Raw genomic sequence first — 20,182 nt, forward strand, 5'->3', positions numbered from 1 at the left:
ATGACTGTATCCAAAGGCTGCAATATGCTAGTTAATGACACAGTCATTACAGAAAACAAAAGCAAGAGCAATAAAAACCTAATGCAAACCAGAGAGCCTATCCATTCATCCATGTTACTGGTACACTGCTGCAGCCATACAAGAATTTGGACAAGCAGACACTGTATATTCCAGATCTTCATTTTGCACTCTAGTGGGTCAGTTACTTGCAAGTGCAATTTAAAAGTAGAATTTCCTAATAAGAGGCACTAAACTCATACTAGAAGTGACAGCGTTTTCTAGTTATAAGGCAGTAAGGGACCTGACCCTGGAAACTCATACTTAGCTCAGTCTACATTCACTCAAGTACTCTCTTTACTTTCAGTGGAACTCTTGGGGTTGTAGGATCGATCCTGCATGTATTTACATCTGAAAAATGCTCATAGTTACACCTGAAATGTCACAGTAGTATAACTAATACAAGGCCAACAGGTGTCATTTTGAGGACTTTACTGAGCTGCTGTAATTTTCAAACATTATATTTCACTTGGGAAAGAAGCCCCACAAACTATCATCCTACATCTCTAAAGTGCCAGCAAGAGCCATTTGTAAAGTGCCACAAACGTCTACACATTCAATGCCCTTTAAAAACATACAAAATAACAGAATTAGAATGTGTCTGTCATATGCTGTAAGTAAATGAATTCACATAAATTTGAATATACACAGGAATCAATCTGTCCTGCCTTGACAGATAGCTTTTAATTGGGAGAACACAGAAAAACTTAAGGTTCCTGAGCAAAACTGAAAGCATATCTATGATGTAAAATAAAGGTGTAATTGTAAGGAAAAGAATAATTTATACAGTTTTCACCTGAATTGTTTTACGATTAACAGTGATTATGAGTATTTTAAAATAGCATCCTTAATATTTTTAATGAGTTGAAACAGTATCTGGTAAGTAGCTCAAAAACAACAGAACAACCATAGAAAAGAAAACTGTGCTCAGAAAGGCTTTAAATTTATTTCCATAATTTGAAAAGAGGCTGAAACAAGGGAAGTAGTCTTTAAAAGATCTCAAAGGCATAAAGTTCAATATCTGTGCTAGAAACTGACAGAAATTCTATATAATTTTCTGGATATTCCAAATCTTTCATGCTTCATAGCTTTTCAGAGTTTCAAAGCAGCAAAGTGTGTCACTGAAAGCACCTTATTGCCTCAAATGTCACAGTGAAACCCATGGGCTAGTACTAACTTGAAGAAAATCCACAGCTCTTATATCCAGAATTACTACTGTTATACTTTCAGCGTTCAGAATATGGCTCTGGATGTGATTTCATTGAAGATAGAAATCTTTCCCAGGTACAAAATAAAACCCAACAGCTACTGCAATAATTAAATTACAGAGAAATCAGACAAAATCAGAAGATGTATGGCAGATATAGGATTTCTGCCTGAAGAAGTAGCCTTGTTCCCTTAGGATCACTAAAGTTTGTCTCAGACTTCAGTAAAAATGGGGTCTGACCCTAAGACTTGAGTTTTCTGCCCCTTAAAATTGCTTACACACAGGGCAGGCTGCAGAGCCACTGCTCCATCAAACCAAATGGTGCCCATGGGTTCTGCCTGTGCTGTCAGTTGTGCACGGTAGTGGCAGCAGGAGGGCATGAGCTCAGGATGGGGACAGGACAACAGGGAGCTGCGAGCACCTTTGTGCCAGCAACCAGAGAAAGCATAGGGCTGCGCGCTTCCTCCCACTGGAAAGCGGTGCATGTTGTATGTGTGCATGCTCACCAGGTATCACGTTAAATTCACTCTTTTTCCTTCACATATCAGAAAGGGATTTTACATTTAGGAGTCAGCTTTTGATTCACAATTAACATTCTATCCTTAAGGACAGAACTGCAAGCAAAATCAGCCTTTACTACAGAGAATAAACAGGAAAGCGGACAACTAATGACATCAATTGATGTGTGTCTAACAAATCTTTTATAGAAATAGTTAAAAATAAACATTTTCTTGCCTAAAGTGATTAATATTCCTCCCAACTGTTTCTTTTCCCCAGCAATCTGCAAACTGTAAGTGGGCGGATATTTTTTTAGCTCCTCTTATAGTCATTATTTATATTATTTGCACAATAAAAAAATCACTACAACACAAAATGATAGAATGCAAACATTCACTTTCTTAGCTCTGTTGGACACTGTCACTCCCTAATATTTCACTATGCTCACAACTGTAAGAATAACTATTCCAAAACTCGTTTGGGAAAAACAGTTGATATAACATGACGTGAAAATGCCTGAACTAATTTAAAGCCCCTGAAGTTTAAAATTATCATCCCTAAAAGCATGTCTGAAAGCATCATTTAATCCTTCCTTATCTCTCAGCATCCTTCTACTCCTGGCATTTCTTACATCTGAAGGAGTAGCAGTCACTGACAAAAATTCACTCAGGAAATTCCTTACGCATCTTCAAATGCATTTCTTAGGGAACAACACATTTCTATAACTACTTCAGAGAAAAAAAACACAATTAATAAAGTCACATCCAGCCTTCATAATCAGTTGCCTAAATGGATTGTCTAGCATAAAATAATTTTGGAAACAAAACTGCATGAACTAATTAATTATAAAGTCACTAAGCCAAACATTAAATGTACACAAGAAAACACCAGTCTGAAACATCAAAGTGTTCTGCTTGCATCGCTTACCTTCTTTCTTTGTGAAGGCATTTAACAAAGACTTCATTTTCCCTTTTACTTTAGCAGCAATCCCCTCATTATATAACCTTTGCTGGGAAGAAAGAGGAAAAAAAAAATAGAAAAAAAAAAATACAGCTACCCAAATTCTATGTGTTCAGGCTGCCTGCACCCTGACATGAGCAGCAGGTTTCTGGGTACTGTGTAATTGCCAGCATAGCCGGGCACGCAGCGCCCGGCGCGCTGGTGACAAAGCCCACCCCACATCCTGTCTGTCAGCTGGGAGCCAACTGTGCATAGACTGGAGCCGCTCACACACACACACACAAAAAAAAAAAAGGGAGGAAAAAAAAAACCACCACCCTGCTCTCTCTCCCAGCATCAGTCATGTGAGCGGCTCCACTGCCGCCTCGCAGCGATGCCCTGCTCCTGGGCCCAAGGCGAGGGGCAGGGAGGATGGAAGATGTGCAGCGGGGCTCCGTGGCCACGCTGCAGGCTGTGCTGCCAGTGGCAGGGAGCCCTGGCAGAGCTGGGAGCTGCTTTATGAGCGCTAGCATGCTCAGCTCGCAAACTTGCCTGGCTGACCCGCGCGGTTTACAGGCACCCTTTGGTTTCGGTGTTTGCTTGCTTGCTGAGTGCGGTGCTTGGAAGGAAAAGTGAAAAGCAAATCAAAGCAGCAAGCTGCCTGCGCTGACTACAGTGAGACGTTACACAAAACTGCCACTACCCAGAGTAGCTGGAGTTGGCCTATATTCCAGCCTGACACAGATAGGTATCAGCACCAGCAACTTTCCACTCCCCTTTGCTGCGGTGATTACAACAAAATAAAGCAGTATCTTTTTCTGCACAGGGCAAAAATACTAAAATTTGACTGTGCCATTTCTCTGATTTTCATGCAGGTGCCACAAAATAAATAAGCATGTTGTGTGTGCAGTTTGTAGTGCGCTGTTCCACCCCTGGAGGTGCTCAAAGCCAGCTTGGATGGAGCCCTGGGCAACCTGATCTGGTGGGGGGCAGCCCTGCTCATGGCAGGGCAGTTGGAGCTCGATAATCTTTAAGGTCCTTTCCAACCCAAGCCATTCTGTGATATGATACAATAATTCTGACATTCTGCAGGGAACCATAGCAGCCTGTGACAGGCACATTGACAGGGAGGAAGCAGGGGTAGTGCAAGCAGCCCCTCAGAACTCTAGCAGAACCTACAGTGAAACAGCTATAAAGAACTGGAAGTCTTCTGCTTTGAATATGAGTTACCCAGAGTAAAAAAAAACATCCTCAAACTGCATAAAGTACATAGTAGTTAATAAACATGTATTCCATCTCAGACACCTCTGCTGACTGCTAATACATCTATTTTGAAAATGTTGGTCTTTTTCTAACTGAGAAAACAGCTTCAAGAAAGACAGAAGATAAATCACTTAAATGGATTCAACCTCCATATGCTTGGTGACATCATATTAACCAAAACTGAAAAGAGTTAGTAAGCATACATGAATTCAATCATTTAAACTTCATTTAACATTCCAGTGTTTGCATAGCTCTTAATTTCTAATGAAAATAATATTTCTCTAAATTAATGTAATTGAACACTTTTATTCAATTTCTTTTTCACTGTGCTCATAATGTGGAAAGTTTACCAGAGATACTGGATACAAAATATGCATATAAATTTAAACATCTATATTTGACAAAAAAAAAAATTTCTTAACTTTAAAAAGATGTAAAGCTTTCTAAAGAATAACTCTGAAGTCTTTTTCACCATCTTATAAGAACATGTAATTGTTAGCTCTTTAGAACAATCAGTATTGTTCCCAGAACAAGAACTATTTACACCAGGAGAGCTACATCACTAATTTGAATTATGAACTTCTGTGTGTTACCCTTTATAATAGAATCATAAAATCATTCAGGTTGGAAAAGACCTCTAAGATCATCTATTCAAACCACTAACACATCCTCATCATGCCTACATGAGCCATATCACTCAGCATAAGATCTACACGGTTATTGAACACCCCCAGAGCCACTGACTCTGCCACCTCCCTGGGCAGCCTGGTCCAATGCCTCACCACTCTCTCAGAGAAGTTTTTCCTAATACCCAATCTGAACCTCCCCTGGTGCAACTTCAAGCCATTACTTCACATCCTATCACCGTTTACCTGGGGGAGGAGGCCAACTCCCACTTCACATAACTCCATTCAATCCCCTCAATTCCACTTGGAGCCATGAACAATTAAGGAGCTATAATTATTAGTAACATTTCACATTTCCATGGCACATTCTAACTGAACGTAGTCAACAGTGAGTGAGGGCTAGTGAGATCTGCAGAAAACCTGAAGGTGGTGTAGAGTTCCAGCAGCGAGAGGTGAAGAAAAGGGGGCTTTGTGTTGGCAGCTCCTGAAATGTTCAGGGGAGACTGACATATTTCCAGTTATTGATGGGGCTGAGAGAACTCAGCACAGCTGCAATGCCCACAGAGTAGAGATTTCCAAGGACGTGCACTGAAATCACTTTTACATAGCATAGGTGAATGCTCTTTATAGACTATGTGGAACATAGATTGACACCTCTCCCCCTTAGATTTTAAGAGGTAATTACACAACAGGCACCCAGGGAAAGACCAAAAACCCTGCCTCCATACATTCAGCCCTGGACACTTTGCTGACAATGTGTTGCTAATATAGAATCATGGGAGCCTCATTCTCAGATTACATTTTCCTCCCTGTGGGTGCCAGTGCTTCAGCTTAATGCTATCCTAAGTATCTAATTGCAAGAGGCTAGGAAAGTGTTAACTCTATTGTGCTTGTTCCTGTCTGTTCATATACAGAAAAATAAAAACAGGCAGGCAACCGTGGTCAATCAAAATCAATCCCAGGGGGTATTTTTATTAGATTCTCGCTGGAGCTCCAGCATTTCATCACCTAGAGGTTTCTAATCAGTGTTATAAAAACATAAAAAAAAATATTAAAGTCACTTGAAATTATTGAGTTTCATGGAAATTGTAGGAACTCTTTCCCATCTACACCATCAGATACATCGTCAGATAAATGATCATTTTATTCCATTTAACTGTCTCTCTTTCTCCCATTGAAGGAAATTGAAGGAAATATGATTTCTTCCTCCATGGCAGAGCCTACTGCAATAAATGTTATTGTACAACTGGAAAATATGACAATCAAGGAAGTCAGCGAACTATTTGCAGCTGCAGTTTTTGATGTTTACTGATTGTCACTAATAGCTTATTAGAATTTGCTTGTTTTAACCAAAATCCTAAAATCTGTAGTGTGGGGGAGGTAATAAAGAAAACATTCCAGCAACTTCCACCTTTTCCAAAGGATTTTTGCTGCCTCATGATGATAGCCTCGGTACCATTAGCTCAGCATAAAAGAGATTATAATTTGTCTGCATCAGCACACAGTAATATAACCCACAAACCATAGCAGCTACAATCTAAAAATCACAAAGAACATTACAAGTGCAAGAGAGATAAGCCCTAACAGTCTTTTTTCCCCCTCTACATCTTCTGTAGGTGCTCAGTATGACATCCATAGGCTCTGCATGGGGCTACTCCTGCAAAGAACAGGCCCTCAAGCATAAATCAAAACACGGGCTCCAAAGTTAACTTTGATTGGCCTTTTTTGTATGTTGGTAACATCAGTTTCCCAAATTTTTCTTTGTACCTCAGTCTCTAGATTCCATTGGAAATCAATGCAAAATAGTGACTTACACATTTTTTTGAGGTGTACATTTAAGAACTTCATGAACAGCTAAAAAGTGATATGTTTGACCAAATCTATGCCCTTGCTTCATCTTCCCACCAAGAGCAAGCGCTTCTCAGATAATGGCAGAACACTCATAATCGTCATCTTCATTCTTTTTAGGTTTTACCCGTTTTTGGGTTCTTAACAGAAAAAAGTCCCTTCAACTCATATACCATCTAGGCTTTTGTTAAAAATACAGTTCTTCACATATATAAATAAATTTCTCTCCACTATAAAATAGGCTTCCCGTATGCTAAGCCACCAAGGGGAGAGTTAGATAAGAAAAGAGATTCAAATATAGACTGTAAAGTACAAAAAAATTCAAATACAGACTGTAGAGTACAAAACAGAAAACAAAAAAGCCAGTACTTCTAGCTTGCTTACTTAGCCTACAAAGCCACAGCATAGCTTCAGAAGGAACTCTTCTCAGGGCAACAACTAAACCTCTTTCATCACACAGTGTTATTTTTTGTAAAATGCCTGAGTTCATTCAGGAGGCTGCAGTTATAACAGCCCTGAGAGAGGAGCATCTGAGCCCACGCAAATGCTTGAAAAGCCCAGCTCTTCCTAACCTTAGTGTCTCTGTCACCACCAGGTGGGACTTCTCCCCACTCAGCCACTATCTGCATCCATCAGCACCGGTTAGCAGACTTCAGGCAAGCAGTCCAAGTCTGAAGGGTAGAACAAGGGCAGGAAACAGTGTGTAGGAAAGGACAGCAGAGGGGTAGATCGGGAACAGATGGCAAGAGTTATCAATTAGAAGTAGAAAGAAAAACAGAATATAGCAGTGAAAGTTACATAGCCATGTGCCAGACTTCCCTTCCATCACCTGGCATGTATCTTACATCGCTGTCCCTAAAGTTTACTGTTTGACAAGGGCCAGCCTCACTTTGCTCTCATGAGGAACGTGGCACATTCACAGAACTGTATTTAAAAACAACAGCCAAAACAAGTAGTTAGAAAATTCTCAGATATGCAGCAAAATCCACAGCTGTGCACAAGGAGGTTCTTTTCTAGAGGCAAAATTTGTGCAATAGAATGAACTGGCCACTGCTAGATCTCCAGTTCCACAGAAAATTCTTTATTCAATTCATGCTCTTGAAAGATTTTTAATAATTCAGCATGTGAGGTGCACATGTTTTTGGGTGCATTTCAAAGGATTTCCAAGGGCAGTGAGTATACATTTGCCACACTTATATGAGCTTAATGCCATGGGAAATTAAAATCAACCCCTCTTTCTTACAATACTTACATGATTAAAAATAAGGCTTCCATAAGATTCAGTGGGATTACAGCAGTTATGCGGGAGCAGCATTAAAGAGCTGCATGCTTCTGCAGAAGGCAGGAATGCTGACTGCAAGGCTTACTTTCAGATGCTTACACATCAAGAATCTTACATGTAAAAATTGTAAAGTATCACTTAAAACTTTGTATGTGTCAGAGCAAATGTCTGAAATGTTGGGTTAGATGATATTTGGTTCAGAAACTGTGATAATCAGGAAGAACTTGAAAATCATGGGGTTTCACTTTTTCTTAATTTTCTAATTACCAGGCTCAAGGCAACTACAGGTGCACACAGCAGAATTTACCTTAGAAGCAAAATGAAACCTCTGTCCGAAAGAATAGGAAGCTGCTCTGTGGCTTGAAGTTGTGTGGGAAATCTGGGTTGGGATGCAGACAGACACAGAATAATGGAGACTTAAAATGCAAGAAAGTGAAACCCTCTTATTTCATGGGCAAGGCTGCAAGTGGGGAGGAAACAATGACTAGTAATGAAGGAAATGTCTTGTAAGTAGTAGCTTAAAGAGAGAGAAAAGCAAAGGTAATGAGAGAATGCTACAATAGCTGAAACAGAATTTTAAGATGATTGAAATCCACCAGCAATGTCAAAGAAAGCAGCATATTTGAATAATGTATGGCTCACTTTCATTCTTAACAGGTACTGTCCTTTAAAGAAAAGGCACTTATCTAAATACGAGCCTGTATTTTACAACGTTCTGTTTCTTCAGGATATGATCCAGAGATGAAGCACACAGAGATCAGCTCAGAGTTGCCAATGGTTTCTAAAGGTTTTATACTCACAGCCTTCTATTTCTATCCCATGCTTGGGTTTGAAGGAACATCAAATTCTATTCTAAATACATTTGTGCATGCATATAAGAAACAGCAAATTTCCTTGGCTGTTTGGAAATACCTTTCCACTGTAATATGACCATGGGAAAAAAAAAAGTGAAAAGTAAATAGTTCTTATAAATGCTTTCAAAAAAAAAAAAAACAAACATGGATGATTTAGATTTAAATCAGGAAACTACTTGTTTTAACTATCTGGATTACTTTTTAATGGCATTTCTTTAAATATGGACTGTCCTGATTTCAAAATCTGTTTTCAGTACCAATTAGAACTGGTTCATTCTACTGCACCAAAATTGTTCACTCTTACTCAGAAGTGGATTATCAGTTACCAGCTACTTGAATGTGTCATCAAAACAAGACATCAATAACCATTATGGCATCTGGACAGAAAAACTTGTTTTATTTAGCCACTACATACACTCTTTAAATAAGCTGAGGAAAGGATGGTGCAATTTTCTCTGCTAAAACATCAAGAAATCTAGTTCCAATGCAACACCACTCAGACACATTCAATTACATGAGAAACTAAGTTCATTCTTTGCATTATGAATACACCGAGTTAGAAAATTATAATTTAACATCAGGGGCTGTGCATTTCCCAATCCATACAGTTCAAGCAGCAAAAAAAAAAAAAAAATTCAGTATAATTTAGAGGAGAATTTCATAGCTAGTAGCTCCTGAAAAGAAAGATGCCTGATGCTTCTTTTCACAGCTGATGCAGATAGGCTTGGATGCAGTACACAAATTTGTGGGCTGCTGTCTCATGTCGCAGAGAAGAGAAGACAAATGAAACTGCACAATACACTGAGAAAAACAAATGAACCAATACTGGATTGCATGCTGCTTTTGTGTTCTGGTGTTGTACAGAAAACAGTCTAATTTTGCCTTTGTGTAACTTTCCTCCTACCAAAAGCTCTCAACAAATTCCTTAAATCATTATGTTGTTCCAAGATTTATTCAGTGATTTGATTTCACTGCTTTAATCTAAGTGTGAACCTCTTTAGTAAATAGTGGGACAAAGCATCTGCGCTTCCAAAAGTGTTGGTGGATCTTGTCAGTTTTATTTAGAATAACATCATTTCCATAACTGAAAAGTGTCTATTGCAACCAATGAGGAAAAAAAATTCTCCATCTGAAAAAAATTGCAAAATATTTAACCAGCCAAAGTGGTCAGACAGCATTCCACAGTCATGTGTGTTACCCTAATACAATTTTCATAGACAAAAGGTACTTCCTGGAGCAGGGTGGGCTGGATATACTTATTTGTACTATTGTTTGTATCAGTCAGTTGGGTCTGATTCTCCAGGCTTCATAACTTTTGGCACTATTCCTCCAGATCAAAAACGAAACATCCACCCTGTTCTGACAACATTTTACAATATTATCGCAGAAGTCTAGATGATAACACAAGGTACATAGGGATTGTATTGATAGTCCATCTCCAGTTCAAGTGTTTCTTAGACATATAGCACTCCTAAGTTACTGTAGAGCAAGTGACAAACTTATACTCTGCATCTTGTATCCAGCCAAAATCTCCCTCTTTTAGTTTGAAACCATTTTTCCTTATCCTATCACAACAGACTCTGTTAAGAGCGATCCCTTTCAAGAATATGCAAGAACTACCCATTTTTTGTCATCAACTCAGTTTCAAAGTAGACCTAGCACTACAAACACTAAGGAAATTTTTTTTAGCTAGTGAAAGGACACACATTTCTGTTACCTGTGTACAGTCTCCTACTGCAAACTTTCTTTTGTCTTTGTCTTATCTATACTTAGACAGTACTTATGGCACACAACCATTCACCCCTCAAAATATATGTTTTAAATAGAAGAAAAGAAGCTCTAAAGTTATGCCATCAAGCAAGATCTTTGAAAAAATAAAGCCCAATAATTTAAGCTGATAATTGTCTCACTATCCTTAGTTCCATTTAGACATTTTGTTTTAAGAAGAAACTAAAACATAGCTGACTTAAAATAACAGCATTTAAAATTACATTAGTAGCCTACATTTCTCTGTTCCAAAAATAACTGTTAATGAATCATGCCGGTCTAAATAAGAACGGATTAAAAAAAAAAGAATATATCTGCTATAGCAGGGGGTTGCCTTTGTACAAATATGTAGGTGTTTGTAGCATTCATAACATTCTCAATGGTTAATCCCATTGAGAAAGGAAGGCTTGCTCCCTGGTGCACTTTTGAGGTAGATTAACATTTGAAGTAATATTACCAATAATAATACGCCTACTTCTTGTTCAAGACAATATCACTTGTATTTTAAGATATTTGAAAATGTTGAGGTAAGCTTGTTGTTTTTTGTGGGTTGTTTTTATTTTTATTTTTTCTATTGTATCCTGTTTCTTCATTTGAACTGCAGGTTAAGTTTTACAATGGTGCACAAATAGCTGAGTTTAGGAGATTTTCTGTAACAAGAATATGAAAAAGTACTCTTGTTTATACAGGTAAGACTAATTAAAAGAACAAATATGGTGCAAGCTTAAAGCCCATTACCAAAAGTAATCTTGTGTGCATACTGTTTCAGAAATATTGCTATTTCTTACATTTCTGACAGCAGTAGTAGATGTAGCCTCATGATATTCATTAATTCAATGGAAAATGTATGGCTGACATCCAAGATATTACTATGAAAATAGAAGCGTTCTGGATATTATTTGGCAGTCACACCCCCGGACATCATGAGTACTACAATAAAATATGAATTCCATGTTCAAGTTCCAAAATAACTCTGCTTTCTTCCGGACAAGAAGTGGTATAAATAAAGCTAGTAGGAAAAGGCATTGCATATCCCTAAAAAAGAACAGGATCTGAAAGAGGAGAGAAATTGTACAAATGTGCAAATTGCGTATGTTATCCTCTACTAAGCCATAGCAGCATTTCAGATAGATTTTTGATGTTTCAGAATAATTTCAGACTGTGTGGTTAGCAAAGAAATAATTTCTGATGCTAGTGTTACCTGTGTATATGTGAAATTACTATATGTATCCACAAACTTTCATTACAGGAAGCATAATTTGCCAATGAACACTCACTATCCAGCCTGTCCTCCTGTACAGAAATATCACCTAAACCAAGTTAATGATGATTGTACTCGTATACTTTGAGGCAGAATCTCAGGTATGAAAATCATGAATAAGCCTGTCTTTATAAGCAAAATAAAAACAAAAACATGAATCAAAGTAAAAATAAAGAATAAGAACAGACATGGTAATATAGAACACGTATTACATTAGAAAGCTTCAGCTGAAAAAAATGAATTTAAATGAGTTGCAATATCTCTTTGTTTAATAATGTTTATAACAGAAATCTGAAATGAAATAAAGACCAGCACTCAGCTTGACCAGTGTACACTGGACACTGTCCCACCAGAAACTTGTGGTGCATCAATTCTGCAAGTAGCCCCTAGATGATTACTCTGCTTCCAAGCAACCTACAGAGAACCACAGCCTGTAGGGACCTCCATTGCAACAGACAAGAGAAACACATCCAAGTAGTATTCACATCCCTATTCCATGTTTCCAGCTGTGGTCAGAAAAGGAATCCAGAAACCTAAGACTACTTCCTCAGCTGAGCAATGATTATCAGTGAAAGGGTAGGAGAACCAAGAATAAATGGTAACCTATGAATTTGGAGAAAACTTAATGGAAATTTCACTTTTGCAGTGATTCCATAAAGTCTTTCTACTGGTCTACAATTTGGCAAGAAGTTTAGAAATGATACCACCTAAGTTCCCCTTGGTCCCCTGACCACCTTTCCTTTACGTTGGGAAGCTGCAAGCAGCATCAAAAGGATTACTAACAGTAAAAATAAACGAAAAATAAATAGGATGCATAGATACTTTAAGGTCAGGAAAAAAGTATGAATGGCAACGAAAGGACTGGAAGATAGAAAGAAAACAGAAAATCCGGTGATTCCTCACAAATCTGACATAATTTGAAAGAGATTTTCAGTGGAGAAAATAAAAATGGATTACAGCTTTAAGATACTTCAGAAAAAAAGTTCAACAACTCTTGAAAGGGTGTTCTGTATAACATATAACCAAGTAACATAGATTTGCAGACTGTATATTACATGCAGGTATAAAGCAACTCTAAGCAACTCCTTACCTGAAAGAACAGTTTCTGACTACCAGACCACAGATATCAAACCACGTAGCAAGGAAGAGAAATATAGTAAAATATTAGGATGCAGGAGTGACTAATTAGTGATTTGAATTTACGTAGGAAAGGTTACATACAATAAGTGGATGTTCTGAGCAAGATCTTAAACCATTCACAGTCACTGAGTTTTTATACTGGTTTAAATCAGAAAATTTTGTTTTACACCACAGCTTGTTAGTTAACAAATAAACAGAAAATAAAACTGCTGGAACAATTAAATTCTAGTTCCAATAAGAGTGGTGTATGAACTATGGTGGAACTAAAATATCAGTCAAGAAATAAAGGAACGTTTGACGGATATGAAATTGAGGGCTACAGAAACAGTAAAATAACTAGAAGAATATAACAGTAGAAAAGCACAAAAAGTATTCAGAAGTAACAGGAAAAGAAAAGGCGTAGACAACTTTACTTCTCTCCCTCTCCCATTCCAATGAACAATCACAGTTTGTAGATTTCTTTAAGCACACAACTGGAAGGAGCAAACAGGATGCAGCCCTGGCACCTTCCAGCCAGAAAAGCTGCAAGATAGCTCTCCACAGCTATACTCACAAGTCACATTTTGATCAGAAAGCTTTAAGGAGCACAGCAGTTCATCCCTACCTCTAGTGTTGTCATATATTCTAGTAAAATAGATAGAGAAAAAGATTTTGCTTCTTTGATCCATCAAGCAAGTGGAACAGTCTGTGGACTAAAGTGAAAAGCTTCACAACCACAGACAGAAATCTCTGTGAAGTTTACTCTCCAGAGCAAAACTGCAGCAGAACAACTCAATGAGTCTTCTATTCATTATTCAAATGTCGTCAATATTTCAGTGGGTGAGGTTCAAAATATTAACTAGTAATTTATTTTTAACTAACGCTGCACTCCATTATGTAAAACAATAGGCAGACTTCTACATAGTTATTTTTTCAGATTACACGATCAAGAATACACAGCATTTACAATTTGTTTGGATTTTTTAGAACACATTAAATGAGAAATCCTGGTCATTAATTGACAAATTATCTGAAAATATCTGTTGCCAGCGGTAAATAACATCATAAATGAAACAAATTATTTCTTCTCATTTGTCTTAGTGAGAATCTTATTTTATAGAGTCTTACTAGTTAAGCCTTACCAACAAACTTTAACTGTTATCTGTGCTTCTTGTAAGTCTGACTGTCGGTGCCACTGTTGCTATGGATCCTCTTGCCATGAAAAACTTTGGCTGTGAAGGCAATTGAAATTTCTTACCTGTTCTGTCACTCTCCTTTACAGGAAAGGAAGGGAAAAGTTGTGCTATCTCCTGACTGAAGTTCTGTAGCTGGTGGTAATTTTTTTTGATTTTACAACATTATTACTTCACATCTATCAATATTCTGCACTTTAAGAACCTTCCTGAGGTTTCAGAACATTCCTAAGTGATGCTTAGAATCAATGACAAACGAGAAGAAAAACTACCAACAAGCAATGGTTCTTCACTATAGGGAACACTAAAGAAAAAGCATGCATAAAATAGAGGAGAGAAAAGGGGGGGGGAAGGATAGAGAGAGATGAGATTAGCAGTAATGAATTGATCCCATAAGCACTTAACATAAAAAAAGTAACATCAGAATGAGCACTTTAGAAAAATGGCTGGCAGAAAACAGCATCACAGCTCCAGCAATAAATGAACTTCAGTAAGGAGACTGTGAAAGATGGCTGAAATTATTAAACAGGAATATAAGGATAAATAAGAGAAAATTCAAGGAACAGCTGCAAACCCTATGAAAAAAGATATGAAAAAGGAGACAGGACTAATGAAGAAGGCAGAAATTTAGTACTTATAGTAATAGTCACAGACAGGTATTTGTGAGTAAATTGGAGTACAAATGCAATGAGTTTGTGGTCTCTCACAACTGCAAAGTACTTTGACTTCAGTCATTGTCAAAAAACGGTGATTTAAAAAAATTAAATAGCAAATTAAGACATATCTAGTTTGCTATTTACTAGGAGGGCAGCTCCAGAAGTAACGCCTCCTATGTTATTATGTTGGCCCACAACATCAAAGGAAGATGCTGGTGATATGGCAGTGCAGGATGAACCTTCTCATCATTGCTGCCTCACATTTTGTCACCATGTGACAGATAATAGCAGAGGGACAGTCTGACAAAACGGTGCCTGACATGGAAGTAAGAATGAAGCAAAGGTGCATCACTGGATTTCTTCATAAGGAAAAAATGGCAACCACTGACAATGATTGACATTTGCTGAACGTTTGTGGAGAACAACCAATGGATGTGAGCACAGTGACACAGCAAGTGGTGCATTTCAGCAGTGGTAACAGCAACATGAAAGATGAGCCTCCTTGTGGATGGCCACACACAGCTGTCATACCACAAAATGAGGAACTTCTCAATCAACCCATCTGCAGGAATTGATGGATTACGAGCAGGAAACTGTAACCAGAGCTGAATACAATGGTGGCACAGCTGGAACATTGCAAAGTTTACACCACAGTCCTCCAAATGCTTACATAGGAGTAGAAAGAACACCATATGCAAGTTTGTCAGGACCTATTGAACCAATATGAGGCTGAAGGTGACAGTTTGCATCGTTATCAGTGATGACTGTGTGACCACTATGAACCAGAATCAAAACAGCAGTCCATGAAGAGGTCATGCGTTAATTCCCCACCAAAGAAAAAGTTCAAGAGACAGCATTCAGTGAGTAAAATGAGGTGCAGTCTCTTTTGTAAGAGCAAAGGAGCAATCCTCCTGGATTTCATGGAACCCTGACAGATTATAAACTCTGACTGCTACATCACAACACCATCTAAACTAAAGGCTTGAATTCTCAGAGCAACACAACCTTGCTCTTGAAACACAACAAGCAGCTCCATGCCAATCTGAAAGTCATGAGTAACATTTCCTTTCTTAGCTGGACTGTCCTACCACATGCACCATATAGTCCAGATTTGGAGTCTTCTGACTTTTATCTGTTTGCTCTGATGATGAACAGACTGCATGAGTGGCATTTTTCTAGCAACATCACAATCACAGCAGCTCTTAAACAGTGGGTCCCTTCCACTAGTGCAGACTTTTATGAACATGCCCTTCAGGCTCTTGTTCATCACTGGTGAAAACACAAAGATGATTCTGGTGACTATGCTGAAAAAAATAGTGCTTTGTAGCTGGAAAATTGCCCTATTAAATTATGTTATTGCGCTCTTTGTATCTGTTGTATTTTCCATGGAAATAAATTAGAGGCTAGAAAGACACAGAATTTAGGAGAATATAAGAACACTAATCATGTGGCAAGATCATATTCCTAGTTTTTCCATTCCACGAGCAGGATGATTGAAAGCATCAGTTTTTGCATACATTCATTTACGCCATGTACAACTACTGGGATTTCAAACATGATCTAGAGAACTAAGACCCTGAGATCCTCAAAGTTGCAAGGAGAATAAAAGTATGAGGAATAGAAAACAGTTTTTGTTTCTATTCAAACTTTTATTAAGCATTAGTAAGGATCTTACTAATTACTAAACTACAGACATTAAAAATTAATGTTCATAATAAGCTAGAAAGGACATTAAAACAATCTTTTTTTTTTTTTTTTTTAAGAACACAGATACTATGTATTTAATTTAAGCAGCATAACTACCTGCTGAATGTGGGAAGCACAGTGCAGAAGTATTTCGGACTTTCTGCACCACTCCCAGAGCAAAGAACAAAAGGAAAAATGGTTCATCCAGGATTTTTGAAGAGTCAGGAGAATACAGAAAGGCAAGCATTACACTAGAGTTAACAAGCCATCTTTTACTTACAATACTCTACCTGAGAAGTCTCTACTCATTTTCAGGGTATGCCAGCTTGCCAGTGCACTAGATAGTGGAAAGCAATCACAAATGCACTGATGGTAACGGATGGTGGATTTACCACAAAGCACATTTTCTATGTCCATTTCACAGAATTCTAAAAATATATGCCTCAGTGGAAAACAGGCATACAACTAGTTTTAAAAAAAACATCATAGAATATACGTTTCTACACCATCAGGCATCCAGTATCTATAAAGATTCAGCATTTTTCAGACTCTATTCATGTAGTTTTTAAATAGTTAATAAATTATGTTTACCAACATCCTGTAGGTACACTTGGAATGGTAGTGTAGTGCACCCATAGGGCAAGGATCAGGGCTGTTAAAAGTTGCTATATCATAGAAAATCTCAAGGGGAAGATTGAGGAAGGGGAAGAGCAAGAGAAAAACAGACCTGCAGCTCTTCCATGTGCAGATGGAGAGAGATAGTTCATTAGAAGCTTTACAATGGGTCACAAAGCATTTCACACAGTCAAACTCCCAGACACCACAGTGGTTCATGAGTCAATAACTGTGTTTGGCTGGCTACTGGGTGATGCTAGGGGCACTTTCAGAATTGCATACAGTAATATTTCAAACATCAGTATTTAAATGCTTTTCCCATTTCAAAGTGAGAAGATGAAAAAAGGTGATTAAATTTATAACATAACTTGGACTTACTGCTTAGATTTATAATTATATTGCTACACATAAAATCATTACTTGTACTGATAACTTAAAGAAATCATAGTCAGCATTCAAAAAGACTGCAATTTTCCTCACAGGTGTTTAAAAGCTTTCTTGACTTAACAAATATGCTTCATTTGCACAGTATTCTGGGAGGATTGAAAAAATCAATTAAATTGTACCCTACAGAAAAATACCTGCTTTTTTTTTTTTTTTTTGATCTACACTAAGAAAATTTATTTCAAAAACATATCCCAGAAAATTCAGCAATTTTATGCAGTGTGGCTTGACTATTCTAATTCTGTCTGGAAGTATGCATCTATGGAAAGCCTACATTAGATAATTTTTCTGTTCTATTGCAACCACTCTTTTCTCAGGGAAATAAAATACTTCTTATATCTTTAGGCAATACCTTTTACTGAATAGTTTCCTAAATGAAACTTAATGCTAACATTTCAACTTACGCTGGGCTTCACATGTATTTATAGTTATATATGTGCAAATCAAACCACTAGCACTTTGCTCTCTGTATATACATGCGCACAAACATAGAGCAATCTGTTAATAAAATATTGTTTACTTAAAGTGGCAGATTCAAGTTGTCATATGCATTTGCATCATCAAACAATTCCTTAAAAGAGAAGAATGAAAAAGCAAGACAGGTAATGTTTTAACTCTCTGAACTTGTAATGATAATTTAGTCCTGAACTTGCAAAATAATTAGAAAGCAAGAAAGGACAGTCAGTTTGCATCTTCATGCACTCAAACATCATGATAAGAGGGCTGGGAAGTACAGTCCCTTAAAATCATGAAAAGATCATACTTGGAATATTTTATTCATTTCTGAACATCTCATTCCCAGAAAATTGCCTCAAAAGGGACTTCATTTTACTTAAAAAAAAAAAAAACCTACTGCTATAAAACAGAGACAGACTTCTGAAGTTTGTTGACACTAAGGATTCCCATACCTCAGTCTACAAGTCAAAATGCATTCATTAAATGGTTAACATAAACACCAGGGACTACAGGCAGCTTGAGAAGCTCTCCCTGTCACTGTCACAGCTGACAGCTGCATGGTAATCCAGAAACTTCGGGGCTGCTGGTCAGAGCTACTAGTTCGCAAATGAGAGTTTGCAGTACTTAACCAGAGGTCTCTGTGGAGCTAGCTTTTTCTTAAAAGGGTTTCTTAATTATTAAATCACACTAAAGCAACTATACCTATTTTAAATAATTTACTCGTGCTATTTTACTGTGTAAGTCAGCGCTGAAGTTCCCTACAGATATTACACAAAAGCAAATGCAATGAGAGAGAAGTATGCTAAGTAAAAAAGCATGCCACCAAAACAATGGCAAAAAAAGGCACACAGACCTTGAACAATATGACATGTGAGGACTTGGGTGCTGACCTGAACTCTGCCTCTATTCAAGCGTAAATCAAGAAAGAAGGATTCTGATATTTTTCTTCTTCTTCAATTTGGCAATCCCAATCATGTCTTTTCACTGCATCAATATATTACTGATATAAATTTTGACAATGATGGGCATTAGAATTGTGAAGAAAAAAGTCTTCCAGGAGAATCTGGAAATACTTGAGGCACAAAAAGCTACACAGGATGAAAACACCCCCACAAAATGCTGCAGGAGGAGAGTAAGCTGGAAAAATAACATTCATCTAGCTGCTGGGCTATACCAGATCCTCAGCACATCTGATTTCTCCAGTTAAATTTTGAAAAATTAAACATCTAGAAGTTATAAAGGGTAAAGCTTTGAACTTTCATAACTGTTCATTAGAACTGCTGATTTCAGCAAAGATAATTTTCTTCCAACTCAACTTAATCTAGTATTTGAAACCAAACATAGTAAAAAAAAAACTAGTAGGAATTCATTTGGTCTCAAGTGCAATTTCATTTTTTGTTATTAAGCTTTAATGGAAGGAAAAGACATGATCAGAACAGTGTTTATTTCAATGATGATGCAATGTGATGGGTGCACTGCATAATGTCAGATGATATCAAAAGATGTGTCCTGGTCTAACCCTCCTTCTACATGGTGAGAAGCCTCTGAAAATACAGAAGGCAAAAAACAGCTTTGAAGCTGTTACTGGAAAGTTGTCATTTGCTTTCAATAAATGAATATGATTTGTGATTATCTAGTGTTCCAAATTGCTCAACTGATTAGTTATGAAACCATGCCTTCCTTAGAATCTGAAAGGCTGATCTTTCTTATTTAATTTATTAAGAATTTTGTCCTGAGAGCTACATTGAAAAGAACCATACAAAAATCAACTTTAGGCAAGTTTTGAGCTTCTTGTTTTTGAGGCTGCATTACAGCAGCACTTGTTGACCTGGATTTCCCTCATGGGCTTTTTATACCATCACACAGGGATGCCTGGATGATGGGCACAAGTCAGGCACACTTTTGCTCTAACTGTGCCTCCTGGACCAAAATGTGTTGATGTAAGAGGCACTGCTTTGGGAGATCGCCGGGCTTAGGGAATGGCTCGACAGTTGAGTCTGAACTCAAAAATACTGAGGAGGCATGAATTAGAGAAAGGAGGACTGGCAGTTTTGCTCATGAGTTTTACAACCCAGCGGGGCATTTCCTTTTCAAAACTATCCTTCCTAAAAGATACTTTGTATAAGTTTCTCCTTAGTTGCATATTCATTGGTTTCAGAATTACATCAACTCTCAGTGCCCCTTCTATAGATGTAGGACAATCACCCCATACTGTGTATCTACAAACATTTTATCAGGTAAAGACAGAGCAGAATTAAAGAACCTATAAGGTATGAATTTTTTTGTTAAGCAATTGTCATGGCAGATTCTGACAAGAAAAAGAAGTCATAAAACTAAGCAGTTCAAGATAATTCCCAACTTCTAATAAAAACAGTACATGGTACGTCTATACACTTCATTACAAAGGCTGT

The 20,182-nt window shown here is 37.6% G+C and overlaps 1 protein-coding gene across 6 annotated transcripts in view; it reads right to left on the reverse strand.

Moving 5' to 3' along the window:
• SHANK2 (SH3 and multiple ankyrin repeat domains 2) overlaps nucleotides 1-20,182 on the reverse strand; it is a 351,210-nt gene that overhangs the window by 216,266 nt on the left and 114,762 nt on the right. For 2 of the 6 annotated variants that reach the window (XM_090140755.1, XM_090140756.1), the window contains exon 1: nucleotides 2,690-2,760. The exons of the other annotated variants lie outside the window; for them this stretch is intronic. In XM_090140755.1, coding sequence (XP_089996881.1) covers nucleotides 2,690-2,726 — 37 coding nt within the window. In that variant the 5' untranslated portion in view covers nucleotides 2,727-2,760. Of the gene's footprint in view, nucleotides 1-2,689; nucleotides 2,761-20,182 lie in introns of those variants that run through there. 6 annotated transcript variants of the gene reach the window in all.

Source organism: Phasianus colchicus, chromosome 5 (assembly GCF_987193195.1).
Source record: "Phasianus colchicus chromosome 5, bPhaCol1.hap1.1, whole genome shotgun sequence".
Classification (NCBI taxonomy): domain Eukaryota; kingdom Metazoa; phylum Chordata; class Aves; order Galliformes; family Phasianidae; genus Phasianus; species Phasianus colchicus.